At 45.1% G+C, this 19854-nt stretch overlaps 1 protein-coding gene across 1 annotated transcript; it reads left to right on the forward strand.

Moving 5' to 3' along the window:
• The first annotated feature begins 943 nt into the window (after positions 1–943).
• LOC112112383 (NACHT, LRR and PYD domains-containing protein 3-like) lies at positions 944–15468 on the forward strand. The gene is made up of 9 exons (XM_024208297.1): positions 944–1226; positions 4298–6014; positions 6551–6640; positions 8805–8975; positions 9986–10156; positions 10937–11107; positions 11609–11779; positions 13854–14024; positions 15225–15468. The coding sequence occupies exons 1-9, from the start codon at positions 944–946 to the stop codon at positions 15466–15468; spliced, it is 3189 nt and encodes a 1062-aa protein (XP_024064065.1).
• The last annotated feature ends 4386 nt before the right edge of the window (positions 15469–19854 follow it).

Genomic DNA, 19854 nt, shown 5'->3' on the forward strand with positions numbered 1-19854 from the left:
AAAACCTGTTTTCAGTAAAGCTTTAAAAAAAATTCATAAAAACGTTTATAAAAAAAGGTTTGAAAAAACCCCTAACAGATCCACTTTGAGCCCTTCTAACTCAGAACAAGTTCAACAATTTTTGCAAACTCTCTGCACAAGACCTTCAAAAGATGAGCCTGGGAACTTAAATTCATCGCTCTGCTGTCACTAAACACAATAGGGTCACATACCCTATTGTCTGCTAACCTTGATTGCCCACTTCATTTTAAGTGTCTCCTGCAACATGTGTGAAACCCTTATGCTTAACAATGTGTCCCATCTTGTATTTAGCTCAGACCTTCTGGTAACTTTCTCCAGACAAAGAGTTCTGTGGAGCCTGAAGGCTTGTCCCTGCCACCAACAGAAGGTGGTCTAATAAAAGACATTGCCTCCTCTACCTCATCGCTCTCATTTTTGGGGGAAAACACTTTCACATTTTCCAACCAGCTTCAGTTAATCTGACACTCAGTTGAGCAGTTCTGATTCCATCCATAGGGGGTTAAACTTTCCTGCTTTATGACTGTAGTCACGCCCTAATTGATGGAGGATAGGAAGAAGTCCTATGGAGAGGTCATTCAATAATTGTCCATTACAAGAGTTTTACATGTTTCTCTGAAGCCTCAGGGGCTGCCGGTGCTGAGGGCAGGATCCCAGACTCTATGGATCATTGATCTGATCTGCTATGACAATGCTTACACTGTAAAGAGTAAACTAGGAAAATAAGTGTTACAAGAAATCTCTAGTAACACACAATACAGACGATAACATCTGCTGAGCTAATTCCTTTGGTTCCAGGGAAGGTGTTTGTTTTGTGCAGTGACTGCAACTTTATGATGTCTCTTGGTTTTAATAGTCTGATGGAGTTTAGCTTTAATCTTCTAATGTTCTTGATTCAGTTTCAGACCATTCCTAATAGCACACGATGAGTGAAGACAAGACCCTGACTGACATCCTCGTGCAGGAACTGGAGGATCTCGAAAAGAAAGATTTAAAAAAATTTAAACACAAATTATCTGATTTTCGTTATGAGGGGACGAAACGTAAAATCCCCCGGGGCAAGCTGGAGAATGCCGACGAAATGGATGTGGCCAGTCTCCTGATAGAGTTCTATGGCGAAGACAGTGCAGCGAACGTAGCGATCGAAATCTTCACCAAAATCGGTCTGAAAAACTCTGCCATGAAACTCCAAGAGGAAAAAGAGACAGGTACAAAAAATCTAACGCAGCTGCTACCCCTGTGAGTCCTTCTTCATTAATATTCCCCACTGCAGCTCCAGCAGAAGGAACAGCAGTAGTAGCAGCAGCAGCAAGCTAATGCCACCTAACGGATTCCAAAACCCTGAGGAAACCGGTGGGAGTCACCAATCAAGGCAGAGACACATATGGGGTGAACTTGCAAAACTCCAGCCTCCTTTTTTTGCACCTGCAAAAAGTGCAGCCCCATAACTGCAGGTCTAAATCAGAGCATTTGCACTTCTAACAACCTGCTCTGTACCTACTGGGAGTACCCAGATTTGCACCTATACGACAATTTGCACCAGTAGAAGGGATGCTGCTCTTTGAAAATTTGGCCCATAATATTTTTCTAGAACGACAGTGAAACTATTGTGCCTCTTTTTTATTAGTAGCTCTTATTGCATGTTCTCTAGATGAGCACTGCATTTATTATGCCATGAATCAGCTGTAGTTAGTGTATAATACATTTCTACATAAGTAGTTATGTAAAATATAGACAGACACCATACAGGTAACCGAGAAAGAGAGAGACCTGTGAGAAGCAGAATGCTATTGTAAGAGCCTGATTCTGCTCCTATTGCGCTTCCAGGTTGCATGGTCACGCCCCACATTTTATTTTTATGTGGGAGAAAGCACTGCCCATCACACAGGAGCTAAACCAGTGGTTCTCAAACTTTTGTACTGGTGACCCCCTTTCACATAGCAAGCCTCTGAGTGTGACCCCCCTAAAAAATTAAAAATACTTTTTTATATATTTAACACCATTATAAATGCTGGAGGCAAAGCGGGGTTTGGGGTGGAGGCTGATAGCTCGTGACCCCCCATGTAATAACCTCGTGACCCCCTGAGATTTGGGGCTTCTCTAGGGCCCAGGCCCTTGGCATGAATTATAACAGCCCCAGGGACTGCTCAGATTTCCAGCAGCCTGACACCACTGCCTGTGGGTGGCTCTGTGGCTCAGAGTTGCTGGACCTCACTATATAGACCAAAGCTGCTGTGATAGTGCTACAGTTACCGATGTTTTCCCCCTTCCATTCTTATCCCCCCTTTTCTAGACCCTCTGCCTCGCCCACACACACACACTTCGTAACCTTCTCAAACAAGGTGTCCAAGATGATCTCAGCCCATTGAGAATATAAGAACAATTTGCATAAAATTGGTTTTGCCATTTTTGTGAGTTACACTAGTTTGAAAACGATGCACTTTCCCCCTCCACTCCACCTGAAGTATTATTCTGTTGCTTTGGACTCATATTTTAATGAGTCTGACGAAGTGGGTATTCACCCACGAAAGCTTATGCTCCAATACATCCGTTAGTCTATAAAGTGCTACAGGACTCTTTGTTGCTTTTTACATATTTTAAGGATTTGTCATGGGGTCTCTCACCACACTGGTGCCTCCTGCTGGCCGTTTCAGGAAATAGTGCTGGTCAACAGGTATGCCCTCCGGTGGTGGTGGCTCTCCCGTCCTCATCTCCGCCTGCAGACCCACTGCAGTTCCAGTCTCACTGCCTCTGCTTCGTGGCACAGCCCTCTGGCTGTGTCACAATCTGGGTTCCCCCCTTCCAGGGTGACTCCTTCCACAACAGTCTAGCCACTCCTCGCAGCGGCTTGGCAGTCCATAGCCTGGCCGCTTTTTCAGCAGCAAGTGGGGAGGGGGGGACCCAGGCCCCACCTACTACTCTGGGTCCCAGCCCAGGGATCCTCTAAACAACAGCTTCCCACTGCCCCTCCTTTCTTTCTGCACCAGTCTGTCTCAATTCCCTGGGCCACTTCCCCGCAGCCCCAGCACCTTTGGCTCCTGCCTCTGGCTCCTTCACCCTCTTCCCAGGGCCTCGGGCCTGCAAGCCCTAGCAGCCCTGTATACGGTGCTAGTCTCTGCATCCCTCTAGGAAGCCAGTCCCCTCCTTTGGGCTTCCTGCAGCAGACTCCTGGTTCTGGCTTGCAGCTTCCTTTTATATGGGACAGCTGGGCCCTGACTGGCTGGTCCAGTTGCTGCCCTAATTGGCTGCAGCCACTGCCCTAATTGGCTGTTTTTTTGCAGCCCTGTAGGCTGGGTTTTAACCCTATCAGGGCCAGTGCGGGGCAGATGCCCCATCACAGGATTCATCACTTCCTGGCCCTCACTGCAACTGACCAAAGTGTAATGAAGTTTCTTTAGAATGTACTTCCCCTAATCTTGTAAGCATCCTTGATATTTAATGAGAACAAGAGGATTGAGTCTTGGCTCTATAAGTATCATTCCCACAAAAGGAGTGGAGATCCATTGATATGTGGCTCATGCCCATCTCATTTCTCTGAGACTCATACTAACCCCATGTTATTTCTCTTTCAGTTTCGGTTCAGCCTCAATCTACTCGATCTCTATCTGTTGCAACTCTGAGTTTGAAAATGACACAAGGTAACATATGGGACATACGTGTTGAAAATGTACCCAGTTGTTAGCAGCGTTGCAGACATTACAGTGCATCTATCAAGTGTTCAGTGTATCAGTAGACAAAATAATAGTCATTTGGGGACAGAATCTGACCTCAGGTACACCAGTGTAAATCTAGAGTACCTGTAATTAAGTCATTATTCTGATTTATTCCAATGTTACAGAGACCAGAATTTGGCCCAGTGTGTTTTCCAAATTCTCAAATTCATGAGTAACTGAGTTGGGGGGTGATCCAAAGCCCATTGAAATAGAGGGAGTCATTCTACTTTTAAACATCAGCTATTAACTTGCATGTATATATTTTCCCTTCTACTCCCTGCATCTCTCCATACTGAAGAACCTCTATCTCTGGAAACGTTTCACTAGTATAGTCAATGTTCAGCTGAATTCAATTTTTAAAATTTAATTTCAAAATATCTATTTTCCATCATCTGAAATCCCCCCCACCCCCACAGCAATATGATCTGTTATTCCCCTTATTAACTAGAATCTGGGATGCATATGCATCTAAATAACATTACCATGAAACTCCTTAATGACAAATCTGTCTTTTTCCCCTGAATTTCTGCATTCGCGGATTCTGATTCTCCATATCACTGAATTAGATTACAGACCAAAGTATAAGGAACATACACGAGAAAAATACCAACTAATAGAAGAGAGGAACAATCAAGTTGGAGAGTGTGTGGAACTAAACACAAGATACACAAAGCTGCTGATTGTAAAGGAACATCGTGACCAGAAGGAGAGAAAGCACGAAATAAGAGCCAAAGGGAAAGAGCATGCAGAAATCATGGCAAAGCGAGCTAGTTCTACTAAACTGGAGACTTTATTTGATGCTAGTGGAAACAGGCAAACACCACTGAGAACCATTGTGCTGCAGGGAGCTGCTGGGATTGGAAAAACAATGTTAGCCAAGAAGCTCATGGTAGACTGGGCATTTGGAAAACTCTATCCTGGCAAGTTTGATTACATCTTCTACATCAATAGCAGGGAAATCAACTGTATTTCTGAGCGTCGAAGCGTCGCAGATCTGATTTTAAACAATTGTCCTGACAGAAACGCACCCATCAAAGATATTTTGGTGAATCCAGAGAAGCTTTTGTTCATAATTGATGGTTTTGATGTACTTAAATTTTCCTTTGATCAGCAAGAAAGTAGTCTGTGCACTGATCCCTGTCAGACAAAGCCAGTGGAAATCATACTGAGCAGTTTATTAAGGAAAACAATTCTTCCAAAATCCTACTTAATAATCATTACGAGACCCACCGCTCTGGATAAACTCCGGCAGTGTCTGAAGTTTCCCCATATTGCAACAATCCTGGGATTCTCTGAAGAGGACAGGAAGGAGTATTTCTGCAAATTCTTTGCAAATGCCATACAAGCAAAACAAGCTCTAGATTTTGTAAAAGAGAATGAAATGCTCTTCACCATGTGCTTTGCTCCCATCGTGTGCTGGATCCTGTGCACGGTGATGAAACAACAGATGGAGAGCGGAGAAGATCTAGCCAAAAGCTCAAAAACAACCACCTCGGTATACATGCTCTTTCTGTCCAGTTTATTAGACAACCATTCCAATTCAAAGGAATCCGTACACACTGACCTGAAGAAGCTATGCTCCCTAGCTGCAGATGGGATCTTGAACAATAAAATACTCTTTGAAGAAGAAGATGCGAGGAAGCATGGTTTGGATGGATCTGACATTCAGTCCCTCTTTCTCACTAAGAATGTTTTCCAAAAAGATATCGGCTTTGAAAGTGTCTACAGCTTCATTCACTTAAGTTTCCAAGAGTTCTTTGCAGCTTTGTTCTATCTCTTGGTGGAAGATAAAGAAAAAGAGTGCGATTCAGTGACTCTGAAGAAAGATGTGAATGAAATTTTGAAAAATTATGGAAAATCTAGAGATAATTCTTTTACCTTGACGGTACGTTTCCTGTTTGGTCTCTTAAACAAAGAGAGAATGAATCACACAGAGAAAATCTTTGGCTGTAAAATTTCACCTGAAATTAAACAGAATGTATTGAAGTGGTTTGGATCTGTAGCAAAAAGAAGCTGCGGTCTGACCTTCAGATCCCTCCAGGAAAAGCAATTCCAGCTTGAGTTGCTTCACTGTTTGCACGAGATTCAGGAAGAAGAGTTTGTCAAAAGTGCAATGGATCATTTCCAAGAAATTGGTCTGAGCAATATTCCCTTTACAAAAGTCGACCACATGGTTCTTTCATTCTGCATAAAGAATTGTCGTAATGAGCAGTCGCTCTCTCTGAACGATTGTACGTTTGGACTGGAAGAGCAGGAGGAAAGACAAGAGTCAGTGCTACGAAAGTTAGTTCCTTGGTGAGTGTGTTGGTTTATTGATATGAATATCCAGCATGTGTAGTTATAATAGCACCTGCTATTGTCAGAGTGCAAATGGATCTGTCAACCATAGGCCTAAATCCAGACGTCCTTACTCAATACAGTGTATTGATGATACATTGCCACTGCTCACATTGCCACAATCTTGGTGCAATGCCTATTCAAGTCAACAGGAGAGTCTTTCCCATAAACATTAATGGGCTTTCGTTCAGGATCTTTGTCCTGGCCAATAACAGACACCTTCAATTCCCTGGGCTGTCAAACAAGCCCGATTCACTTACGCTTTTCAAAATACACATTTCTGATGCCAGAAATCTGCCATTTACTAATTTTGCATCAGAATACAGAGGTAGTAGCATCCGATAATGTTTAAAAGGATTATTTTTCAAAAAAATAATTGAATTGTCTCCTCCAGAATAAAAATTACTGAGCCAACCTCTTGAAATGAGAGTGAATTTTTTTTTCAGCACCCACAATGGAACGTTTCTTTTCTCTCTTTCCAGGGAGTTGGAGGAGAAGGAGCCAAAATATTCCCCACCTCACCTTTTGTGTCAAGCACTGAAGGATCCAGGCTGTAAACTAAAGAAAATATCGTAAGTGTTTGCTCTTCTACGAGCCTATCATTGCTGCTGTTCTCTCAGGGGCTTAGCAGCAATGTGCAGCTATGTATCACTGGGGTTTAGTCTCTGAGCAGCAGAGTGACTGCTAATTCACCTGGAACCAGCCAGCTTCATGATGTGTTAGTGATAAAGACCCAGGAATTCAGAGGTTACTTGAGCTAGACATATTTATGTATCATTATTATTTATTATTGCCATTTTGTGCACTGTATCTAGATAAGAACATTATTATGAAATGTATTTCTGTTATTAAGTATGTCCTATATGTTTGACCAGTGTAACAGACCTGATTTCTTCTTTCGCTTCCCCTCACCCATACAAAATAAGAGCAGTTTATTTATGTTCTATGGAAAAAGAGCTGGTTGACGGGAATAATGGTTTTTATAGGTGTCCAGGTCTATGACACACTGGATGTGCTCCTGAAAATGCCCACTTAGCGTGGGGCTCCACAGCTGCATTATTTCCTGAATGGGAAGCTCTGTTCCCAGAGGGAAAAAATTCAGGGGTCAACGTAGAAGCAACTCCCACTGAAGTCAGTGCAAGCCTAGGCAAGAATCTCAGAGGAGAATTTTGACCAAGAATGCTACTAACAAACCAAGAAGTCCCAATTGTGATTGGTTTTTAAACCCCTCAAACATTTGACATGAGGAAGAATTTTCAAACGTATGGTACCTAAGGGATTTCAGTGAATGTCAATGGTCCCAAGACAATCACTACATGCTCGAATGAACTCCCACAGGAAAATGATCAAAGACAAAAACACCCTTTCACCTGTGGGTGAACTCTTTTCACAAAGTGATGACTCCACATCTGACCCCTATCAGTCATCACCCTCAAAGGAAACCTGACCAAGGCTTTCAAAAGATGAGCCTGGGAGTTTGAATTCATAACTTTGCTAGACACTAAAAATGATGGTCTTAATAAAGACACTGGAGTTATGGCTTATTACAATCTGCAACCCACTAACCCCCCTGTTTGTCCTATGACTACAGGAGCCACTTCCCCTTGAATGGTCCCTGGATTAGAATATATGATAACTACTTATGCTAAACTATCTGTTTGATCTTATATTTAGCTGTGACACTCTTAGTACATCTCCCAGCCCTGAAGAAGAGCTCTGTGTAGCTCGAAAGTTTGGCTCTCTCACCCACAGAAGTTGGTCCAATAAAAGAAATTACCTCATCTAACTTGTCTCTCTAATGGCACATAGACTTTTTTGAAAAATCTACCCTAAACAGTCTTCCCTTTCTCCTGTTTACTTACCCAGATCCTGCTTAGTTTTTCACAACTGAATCTTTATCAAACACAAACCAATTACAGTTCAGCTCTTGGGATTGCTAATTAAACACCGAATATTATGAAGCATCTTCCCTGTAATGAAAGATCCTGTTATAGTGAATGCATGCCAAGGGGGAGAGCAGAAGGCATGCACCAGGGGACGAGTTAACCATAACTCTGACTGTCCTGACTTCTGCTACAATCTCAGTTTCCCTATTACATTGGCATAGTGTTTGTTTGTTTTTAAAATGGCTTTAATTATTTTAAATCAATGATACAAAACTGTGCTTGCAAAACACCCCAAATTATCACGGGGAAGCAAGGAAACATGTTACAAACATAAAATCCTGGCCTGCTAAATCATTCCACCTTCCCATGAGCCTTCCATTTGCACACTGTCTTTTCCTTTTGTAGAAGAGAGAAATTCCTTCCACGTCACATGAAGTTCTTCAGTTTGCCTATTATTTTTTAAATGTGAATTTAATGGGACTACTCATGTACTTCAAATTAAACATGTACCTAGGTGTTTCCAGGAGCAGGGCTTGAGATTGTTCTCTTGTTCAGCACTGGTCAATTTGAACATGCCCTCACACCAGTTTGTAAATTGCCTAGGAACACTTCTGCCATGTCAACGTCACATCAGCAGAGTGTTTGGCACATGCCATAGGATGGCTAGCGATCACTTTGGTTTAAGAACAATACAGCTGGCTAAGGACCTGACCCAAAGCCAGGGAAGATGATAGGAGTCTTTAGGCTTTGGATCAAGCTCTAAATCTCTTTACAGGAATACACTGATATGAATAAAGTGGAGGCGGCCAACTGGGTAAAAACAAGCAGTAACCACATCTGTCTCTTGCAGCTTAGGGTGCTGCCGTCTCACCTCCACTTGTTGTGAGGATCTCGCCTCTGCTCTCAAGACAAACCAGTCTCTGAAAGAGCTGGACCTGAGCGGTAACAAACTGGGGGAAACAGGGATTAAATTGCTCTGTAAGGGACTGAAACATCAAAACTGCAGTGTTCAGAAACTGGGGTAAGTAACCATGGATTTTCATTATAACTGTGTTATAGTCATGGCATTATAACTGAAACCGACATCCAGGAGGAACTCTTCACTTCAGTTCACAGTCAGTGATAGCCCTCTACTCAGCTCTGAGACCCGGTTCAGAAGATTTCAGCCCCAGGATTATGCTGCTAGTTACACTATGGTGAAGGTTGCGCGCAGCCTTCCAGCAGAAGCCCAGTTTTCCATTCCCCAGCAACTTTCATGAAAACCCCCTTGTGGTCTGAAAATGGCCATGCTGCACTCTCAGGCCAGAGGAGAAGTCCTCAGGAATGTTTAAACACGAGTCTGTGATCTCTGAGCTGGAAGGAGGCAGCAAATTGACTCTTGCCAGTCCCAAACCTTTTGGTTTCCTTTCGAAAGTGGAAGATTAACATTACCAAGCCCTGATGTAGGGAGATAAAGCCCCTGTGGGACTTTGACTCGGTCACGATCAATTATAATGATTAATAATTGCTGGCATGTTATGGGCCAGATTGTGGCTGCTGACTAGGGGTACAAAGTGGAAGTGGGGAAAAGGGCACCAACCAAGGAGCCTTCCATTGATACGCCCTTGCCAAAGGGGCACACAGCCCCAGTCCTGACATGCCCAGAACACAATGGGAGAGAAGGAAAAGAGCCATGGTGTCACTTTTGCTACTGGAGTCCTCTAATGGGCATGGTGTGATGGGGCTGGGGCCGTAGCCCTATTCGTCTTCTGCACCAATTATAGGACCAAGGCTAATTCAAGAGGCCGCTCGCATGGCATCTTTCAGAGAATGTAGCAGTGGCCAGCCCAGCACTCCCAGAGCTATTCTGGTTTCCTTAACATTGGAACAGCCAGGATACCCCTCAGACCTGCTGGCTTTCAACTCACACCTTTGCTGCAGATGTCGAGCTGCCTAGCTTGGCTTCCTAGGAGCCCAGCTGTGACAGGGACACAAGTGGCTGTGTTCAAATGAAGAGCCATTGTGTGTTCCGTGTACCTTTGTCTCCTGCAGGCTGAGGGGTCGCAGTCTCACCGCTACTTCCTTGGGCGATCTCGCCTCTGTGCTCACTAAAAACCAGAGCCTGACAGAGCTGGACCTGAGCTATAGTAAATGGGGAGATTTAGGAGTGAAGCTGCTGTACAAAGCACTGAAGCATCCAAACTGTAAACTACAGAAAATAAAGTGAGTAACCACTGGTCTAGATGAGCATTTTCTTCATACTGTATTTCCTTATCTCTTTTCACCAATGATCTGTGTGAGCTAGGCATGGGCAAACAGCCTCATATTCAGATGTAGGGCTCCTGCTATTCCGGCAGTATTTGGAAATCTAGAGCCAAATATTATACTATTAATCCTTTAAACCCTCTCTAACATCACCCCTCCTCTCAGCCATAGGCGCTGACTTTTATTTTTCCCCAGGGATGCTCCATCCCCTCTCTGCCCTGAGGCCCTGCCCCCACTCCACCCCTTCCGCAAGGCCCTGCCCTTAATCTGCATCTTTCTGCCTCCCCTCCAACATCTCCCCCAGGCCACTGCCGCTCACTGCTCTCCACCCTCCCGCAAATGCCTTCCCCAGCCTCCAAACAGCTGATTGGCACCGCAACCTATCAGTTGTGGCTGGTGGGTGCTGAGCACCCACTATTTTTTTTCGTGGGTGCTCCAGCCCTGGAGCACCCATGGAGTCGGCGCCTAGGCTGTCAGCTATAGGGGTACACCACCCATTGAAATGAAGGAGAGTTACACTTGTGTAAATGGGCGCAGAACTGAGCCCAGAAGGCCTGCTCCAATGCCCACTGAAACCAACGGAAAGAGTCGCTTTCACTTTAATGGACTCTGGATCTGACCTAGGGAATCTAATTTTCACCACCTTGCACATCACCTCTGAAACCGGCCCCCTGAGTGCAGTGAGTGGTGCAGAAACAGGTTGTTACTTTTCTCTCTGTCCATCTCTGTCTCCCGCAGGCTGGAGTGTTGCCTTCTCACAGCTGCTTGTTGCGATGACCTTGCCTCTGTTCTCGGTACCAACCAGACCCTGACGGAGCTGGACCTGAGAAATAATGAGCTGAGGGATTCTGGAGTGAAACATCTGTGTGCCGGACTGAAACGAGAGAACTGTAAAATACAGAAACTCGTGTGAGTGCTCCCGGGCTTTCTTAAAAGCCTCCGATTAGTGTTTGCTCATTTCAGAGGCACATGTGTAAGTTTCCCCAGGTGGGCGGTGGAGGTGCAGTGCCAGTGAGACCGGGGGCATGAGCAACCTGAAGTACCAGAAGAGAGAACATTTTGTGCGAAAGGATTTAGCTACAGCATCTCAAATAAAGAGGCAAAGTCTGCAGAAGTAAGGGCTGGATCCTTCAGCACACATTCCCATGTGAAAGCGTTGCAAGGTCGAGCCCACTGATACCAAAGGGCTTTCCTTTATGCAGACCTCTATATCTGTAGGCTGGGGGTAGGAAATGCCTCTCTGGTTGGACTCCTCCAGGACTCTACCCATAGAGATGCTGCTCAGAGCAGAGGACTGAAGCAGCTGCTTAGGAGGCTAGCAGAGGGTGCCAGGAAATGGGAATCCCCAGGGCAAGCTGTAAGACTCACGAGGCCTGATCACTGTCCTCTCTGTCCGTCTGTCCCCTGCAGGCTGTCGAACTGTTATTTCACAGTAGTTTGTTGTGGGGCTCTCTCTGCCGTTCTCAGTAAAAGCCAGTCCCTGAGAGAGCTGGACGTGTGCTATAATAAACTGGGAGATGCAGGAATGAAGCTGCTGTGTGATGGGCTGAGACAGCCAGACTGCAAACTACAGAAACTAAGGTAAGTCACCAGTGGCTTCCTTTGTGATTGGCTGGTCTTGGCTCTGCTCTTTCTGGCTAATCTGGGCACGTTTTCCTCCATCACCACATTGTGGCTGCTTAAATTAAACATCTCCAGCAATGCAGCTATTCCTTGATCTCTGGCAACAGTAGGATCTTTCTACGTTTAGCAATGTGGTCGCCAGATAGTCCCATCCATTCCCCTCACAGTGCCAGGATCAGCTTGTCACAGCTTGCCCCACTGGAGGCCGGTAGACAGTCTCTGTTTTCTTTTTAAGGTGGGGTCTTTTTTTGTGCATTTAGTGGTCATCAAATGTGCCAAACTGGCCGCTGTGGAGAGTGAAGTGCTCTGTTTGCCCACAGAACTGGTACAGCTCCGCGACCTCACTGCCAGCTCCTCCCTGTTGACAGTGCCAGCCCTTGATCAGAATTGTAGGCAGGGTCCAGTCAGTTAAATTAACATCTGGGTATGGTGCAGAGAATAGGGATGAGTCCACACCTGCTTTTATTGTCTCTTCTTCTGAGCAGGGACGTGCCACAGGTGCCCTGAAAGCAGAACTGCCTCTGCCCTGGGCTGAGAGTGATGTTCAGCCGAGGGTGACCAGATAGCAAGTGTAAAAAATCAGGATGGGGGCGGAGGGTAATAGGAGCCTATATAAGATAAAACCCCAAATATTGGGACGGTCCCTATAAAATTGGGACATCTGGTCAACATAGTTCAGCCTCTAAACCCATCCAGGTTCGTTCAAAAACTTGGTACCCGTGAGGAGCCTGCCAGCTAAATCATTAAGTATTACCCGCTGGGATGGCAGGTTGTATGGACAACTCCCCAGCAAGAACAGGAGTGACAGCCCAAAAGCCACCAGGTGGCACTGTGTCATTGTAAAGAAACCTCAGCTGATGTGCAAAACCGGATGCCACTATGCGACTATTAGAGTCACACTGGCATTGTGAGATCGTAACAATCCCTGTTCTTGTTCCTTGCATCTCCCTCTCTCCAGCGGCTGCTGGGTGTTTTCTACTGACTCTGTCTCTGTCTTGTGCTTCCATCTCTTTCTTACGCGGTGATTAAGGCGTGACCCTTTTCAGTGTGAGCCTGCTGGGCCAGGCCTGCTTGCCAAGATATAGATTTGTGCACAACGTTCAAGAGCTTCAAATGAACTACATTGCACTAGCAATGTTCATAAAAAATTGCCAACCTTAAATTGGGGAACATCCTGCCGAACCCCAGCAGGGTAGAAAGACGAGTGGCAGGTTTTCATACCTACTCTCAAATGGCACCAGCTTTTCCTAATATGGGTAGAATCACGGGGGCAAATGAATTCCTGATTTAACTCCAGTTTACTTCAGTGGAATAAGGCCAGGGCTGAATTTGGCCAACACTTTTCCTCTTCAGATAACACAGAAATAAATGAGTAGAACAGTCAGCAAGTGCTCATAGAGCGAAATCCACACAGCAGGAAGTATGTGCACAACACACTGTAAAATCACTGCCTTGCATGGTGACAGGTTTCAGACGGGTAGCTGTGTTAGTCTGTATCAGCAAAAACAACGAGGAGTCCCCCTCATTGTTTTTGTAAAATCACTGATGTTTCTCACTGAATTACGGCATAAAAAATCTCCTGAGCAACACAACTTTTTAACTATGCGGGTCATTAACCACTAGAACAGACTGCTAAGGGATGTGCTGGATTCTCCAACTCTTGGAGCCTTTAAATCAAGATAACATGTCATCCTAAATGATATGTTCTGGCTCATCCACATGTGATCGGCCTAAATACAGGGATCACAACCTAGATGCAAGTGAAATTCTATGGCCAGCCTTATTCAGGAGGTCAGAGTAGAAGGGAAATTTTCAAAGGCACAAATGGTAATTACGGACCTAAACCTCATTGAAAACCAGTGAGAGTTCGGCACCTAGCGACCATCTGTACCTTTGCAAGTCTGCCTCTGGGTGATCATAATGGCTCTTTCTGGCCTTAAAATCTATCAGGGATGAATTTGGCTTCAATGGCGGGGGGAGGGGGGACACCATGTATGGTATGCCTGTGTTGGCATGTCCCTGCCTCTTGCAGGCTGACCGGGTGTGGTCTGACACCTGCTTGTTGCGAAGATCTCTCTGTTGTCATAACTACAAACCAGTCACTGACAGAGCTGAATATCAATCACGATGCGCTGGGAGATTCGGGAATGAAACGGCTGCGTGATGGACTGAACAGCGCAAGCTGTAAGCTGCAGACACTGCTGTAAGTGACCACTGGCTGCCCTGACATAGAAAGAAAATAGTCATAAGAAATGACTAACAGTTGTTTCTGGTTTTTGGTTTCACCCTCCTTCCCAATTCTCCCTGCCCCCAATACACCCCTATGCTGGGGTCCACAGGGGGCATGGTCTAGGATCCAGCTGCATTGGCTCTATTATAGACTCCCACATGCTTGGGAAATCTCCAGCAGGGAAGATGGGCCCAGCCATAGGCACCGACTCCGTGGGTGTTTCCATGGGGAAAAATTAGTGGGTGCTCTGCACCCACTGGCAGCCAAGCTCCCCTCCCTGCCCTACCTCACCTGACCTCCTCCTCTGCCTCCTCCCCTGAGCGTGCCGCGTCCCCGTTCCTCCGTCTACCTCCCAGCGCTTGCTGCCGCCAAACAGCTGTAGCAAGCTCCGGGAGGGAAGGGGGAGGAGCAAGAACGTGGCATGCTCAGGGGAGGAGGCGGGGAAGAGGCGGGGCTGGGGCGGAGATTTGGGGAAGGAGTCGGAATAGGGGCAAGGACTTTGGGGAAGGGGTTGGAATGAGGGTGGGAGGGGAGGGGAAGGGATGGAGTTGGGGCAGGGCCGGGGGCAGAGGGGGGATCGAGCACCCACCGGCACCAGTAGAAGTCAGCGCCTATGGGCCCAGCTTCAGTTTCTGTCCCCTTTGCACCATTAGAGTAGCAGAGAGGGAATGAATCAGGCCAGGGAATCTGGCCCTTTTTCTCCAGATCAATCCTGGTGCTAACTCCCACTAGAGTAGGACCTTCCACTTATTTGTGCTTTGAACTATCTCACGTCCCCAAAGCAGGTTTCTGAGAATGGGGCCAGGCCAGTAGTCTTGTGATCATGCTCCCTGTTTCCATTCAAGGGGTTCAATTTTCTTAATCCCAGTCTGCCATTGTCCCAGCAGGCAGGGTCTGAGAATGCCGAGGAGACAGTGCACTCACGGTCAGAGTGTGGCTGGTATCAGTTAATAAGAACTCCTGCAGCTGACTAAGGAATTACACAGATGGGCTCTAAAGAGTATCCCAGCTTGTCTTTTCTGCTTGACAGACACTGGCTGGAAGGGTGGGGGGGGTTAAAAGAGAAGATAAATGGGGAGATATACATGGTTCCATCACACGCATGGCAGACCTTGCTCCTGGGGGAGCACAGAGATTTAAATCACTTTCTGTCCAAAAGTGCACTTCCGGTAGCACCACAGACCACATGTATGTGACCACAGTGGTGTGCGTGGCCGTGGGAGCAGAGGCTGAGATCTCGGGTACTGGTGACATATTCACAACATACTCGTGCTTCTTCCTCACTAGCTTGAATGGAGAAGCTATTAAGAGAGATGGAGATGGCAAGGGTGAAGAGGGCTATAATGGCGATGAAGACTACAATGGTGATGAAGACTACAGTGGCGATGAAGACTACAATCCTGAAGATCATCTCTGACCACGTCAGCAGAATATCGCTTTAGGGGATTTTCACCCTTTCCCACTTGCTTTAAAATCACTCGTCCTCTCCTTCTAGAAACGGCAAATGATCAAACAAACCACGTACACCTTTTCTTTTAGGGGAAAACAGATTATACATGAATAAACTGATTAAAATCCCACAAAGTAGGTTCCAGGGATAGCATAACATCACTGGAGATCAGCTTTGCCAAAGAAAGGCGTTTTTCTGTTAAAAAAAATGCCTATTTTTCAACAACAACAAATTAGTTCAAGAAATTTCAGCCAGCTTTATTCATGGGATATTGGCTGCCGTTCAGACTTTCACAAATCCTGCTCAGTCCCACAAATCCTTTGAGAACCAGGATCAGAGAGGACTGTGATTTGCAGCAGTGGCATGAAATCAGTGTGCCTAAATACCAGGGTGATGGGCACTTTAGCAATAGATAGGTGGTCGGTTAAAAAATGCTATTTGATCCGTGAAACATTTAAGACTGAACATAAAAGGACAAAGTTAATTTATATTGACTGACACAAACAGCGGTGTTCTAATTCCATAAAGCACAATAGGATACGCTGAAAAGCTAGAAAGGAAATAGAGTTCAGTACAACTGCCGTACTGACCTTGCAACAGTAAAAGAGAGCCATCTGGTGGGGAAAGTGAAAAACAGCAGTGTCAAATCATATGGAGGAATTTGAGTTTCTTGTATGATGACAACCTTGGTATCATTTTAGATAGTTCAATGAAGTCCTCTGCTCAATGTGTAGCTGCAGTCAGACACTGCACACAAAGTGTTAGGATGCATAAGAAATGGTATGGAGAGTAATGCAGATAATATTTTAATGTCATTATATAAATCAACAGTGTGGCCTGCTCTGGAATTCTGTGTGCGGAGTCCTCAGAAAGGATATTGCAGAACTAAAGGGGTTCAGAGAAAGGTGATGAGAAAGACCAAGGGCCTGGAAAAACTCTCCTACAAATAGAGATTGAAAAAACTGAAATTGCTTATGTTAGAAAGGAAACAAATCAGAGGGAACATAATAAAAGTATGTTAAATCATGAATGACACAGAGATGGTGGATCAAGCGCTTCTGTTCTCCTTGTCTCATACCACAGGACTAGGGGCCATTCGATGAAATTAAAGGGTGATATCATGGTTCAGCTGAATTCAATTGCAAAACTCCCACTGACTTCAGTGGAGCCAGGATTTCACCCAAAAGATGGCAAATTCAACAATGATAAAAGGAAATACTTTTTCACACACTTTGCGATTAGACTGTGGAATTTGGCCCCACATGGTGCTGCTGAGGCCAAGAATGTAGCAAGATTCAAAAAAGGATTGGACAAGTGTGTGGCTATGAAGAATATCCGGAGCTGTAACAGTTAATGCTAACTCTTTGGGGCAGCGCTATTAAACCTCGTGTTTAAGCGATCTCTAACGATGAGAGAGTAGGATGAGATTTAAATGAGGGTCAGCCAGTAGATTGTCCCACATCAGCCTAATGCAGGGTTCTTATACCTTCTTCTGCAGAATCTGGTGCTGGCCACTGTTAGAGACAGGATACTGGATTAGATGGACGTTGGGTCTGATGCAGTCTGGCAATTCCTGTGTTGCTATGACAAATAATTTAAACTTAATACCCTTGAATGTTAGAGAAGTTAATGGGATCAAAGAAACAAAACATCCCTAACCAGTAACAATGCTCTCTTATCTTGTTAACAGAAAGTGATTTCTCTCCTTGGACCTTGAGAAATAGAAACAAATTTGGTTGGCACAAACCAATACTCTCCCTATATAGTATTAGGAAACACTATTTCACTAGGAGGGTGGTGAAGCACTGGAATGGCTTACCTAGGGACGTGATGGAATCTCCTTCCTTAGAGGTTTTTAAGGCCCGGCTTGACAAAGCCCTGGCTGGGATGATTTAGTTGGGGATTGGTCCCGCTTTGAGCAGGGGGTTGGACTAGATGACCTCCTGAGGTCTCTTCCAGCCCTAATAGTCTATAAGTCTATGAGCCCTGGGCGGGGGAGAAAGAGAATTAAGGGCCTAATTTTGTCATCCTTACTCATGCTGAGTAGAACCTTACTCCTGTACTGGAGGTTACTCATTGCATAAATTAATATCCATCATGAGAAAGGTGGCAGAAAAGGCTTTCAAGAACAGCCCTTTTCAATGCACTCTACTAGAGCTAGTTGGAAATTTTTCAACAAAAAAGGTTTTTCATCAGAAAATGCTCATTCGTCAAAAAAGACACTTTTTGCAGGAACGTATCATTTTCAACTAAACTTTCGTCAGGAAGCCTTCTCAGGTCCAGCGTGGAATTTCTGGTCAAAACCAGAGAGAGAGAAAACCCAACCCCACCCCCAATAGCCAATGGCCCAGTGGTCAGGACACAGATCTGAGAGACTGAATCTGCCCGAATTATTGAGAGTAGGACTTGAACCTTGGTGGCCCATAGCCCAGCTGATTGTCCCAACCACTGAGCTACTGGCTATTCTGGGGTGGGTTGTCTGTCTCTTCTTGTTTGTGAACATTTTCAGAGGTCTCCGTTTCATTTTTGAAATCTCAAAAATGTTCACAGGACGGGAAAACCATTTTGAGCCAGCAAACAAATCCCCGAAAAATACATTTAGAACCCCAGAAATCATGCTATTTTAATGAGAGTGCTAAATGGCCCATCCAACACTGGTTCAGGCTGGCATCTTTAATATGGTCTCAGCAAAGGGCTTTAAAATTGCCTTTGCGTGGTGACTATCAGACATAGCAACTTGTTGACAAATAGCACCAATTCCTAAGCCAAGATTGGTTAATGTCTTAACTCATTGGGCTGCACTGGGCATGAGCTACAGCTTCCCTCTAGGACTCAGCTCCTCCATGCTCCCTTCAGAGTGTCTTCTTGCTCTTGGATCCCACAGGTACCAGGAAAGAGTGTCTGTGTTCCTGTGAGCACAACGACTGCAGTTGTGTCAAGCTTTTGTGCAGGTGTGCAAAGGGGAAGGCTTCACACACACACAATTTGCACATTCACTTATCTATTATAGTGAAAGCTTCCTGGTGAAGGTAGGTTTACACACATCCTAGCACTCCAAATCACTCTTGAAATCATCCACTTTCTGCTGATGTTCCTGAAGATCTTTGGGCTGTAATGCCTGAATGTCGAACTGATTCTTAAAGGTTGTTAGAATCTCGATCAGCTACCTGTAAACAGGTCACAGTTACTTATACCTGGTGCAATTGCCTAGATAGCTTTATAACTGTCTGATACGTTGATTCAGTGCCCTGCTGAGAATGACAGCTATGTCCGCCCTGCAAGCGCCAATAATGTAATTTTTCTGTAATGAACTGTATTTTTAAATTTCTATTTGACATTTGGTCACTTTAATTCTTTAATAAAATGCCAATTGGTTTACTAGACTCCAGGGCTTCAATGACACCCCTTCCTTCAGAGAGAGTAGAAAGGGATCCAAACGAACCCTTTGTTTCTATCTTCATTACTCACCCTGGTCATTGCTTTTTCCCTTCATTTATTTTACCTGCTTTCAGTTCCATTTCTTCTGTCACACTGCCCCTGTGCCTGGATCATCCGCTCCTGCATTCAAATCACATCTCAGGAATGCCCTTGTTTCCTCCCCTCAGCTGTCATCCTGGGCTTTGCTTTGTGTTTGTCTAATCTGACTTAGGCCCAGAGCCTGCTAACGCATATGCATGTGAGTAAAGTTACTCACATGAGTACAGTAACTCTCATGCATAAGTGTTTGCAGAATCCAGCATTAGACTTTAAGCTCCTATGGCAAGGGACCATGATTCTTTCTATGTTTGAAGCGCAAGGTAAGTTTATGGTGCTATACAAATGTCTTCCCCACATCTCATGTATTTCCAGCCTTTACAGCTACAGGTGCTTATGGGGGAAAGAGAAAACTCTCAGGTTAACCACCCTGTCCCAAGCTATCCAGTATCACCTTTCCAGCTGCCTTGCTAGCCTATCTTAAACACGGACTTCAAGGAAATTACACCAAGGCTGAATTTTGCTCAAGTTCTTTTCCAAGAATTTGAGTACAATAAAAACAAACAGTAAATAGCACAGTGATGACACCGGTGCTAATACAAAACAGATCATAAGACTTAGTTACTTACAGAATATCCTGTAATAACAGCTTAATACCTGAGAATTACAAGAAGCTATTGACACACCTGAGGTCACTTGGTGCAATAAACAAGGTGATAACACCCATTCAAAGCAAAGACCTGCTGTGGGAGGATGGGACTGGTTTGGCTTAAAGAAATATAAATGCTTTTCTCCCCCTGCCCCCAACCCTGTGCCCCATCTCCCCTGTATTGACCTGGACCAGCTCCCCTCACCCCCCCCCAACCCCTCCTCAGCCCC

The sequence above is a fragment of the Terrapene carolina genome, unplaced genomic scaffold, assembly GCF_002925995.2.
Source record: "Terrapene carolina triunguis isolate 2854851 unplaced genomic scaffold, T_m_triunguis-2.0 Scaffold261, whole genome shotgun sequence".
Lineage (NCBI taxonomy): Eukaryota > Metazoa > Chordata > Testudines > Emydidae > Terrapene > Terrapene triunguis.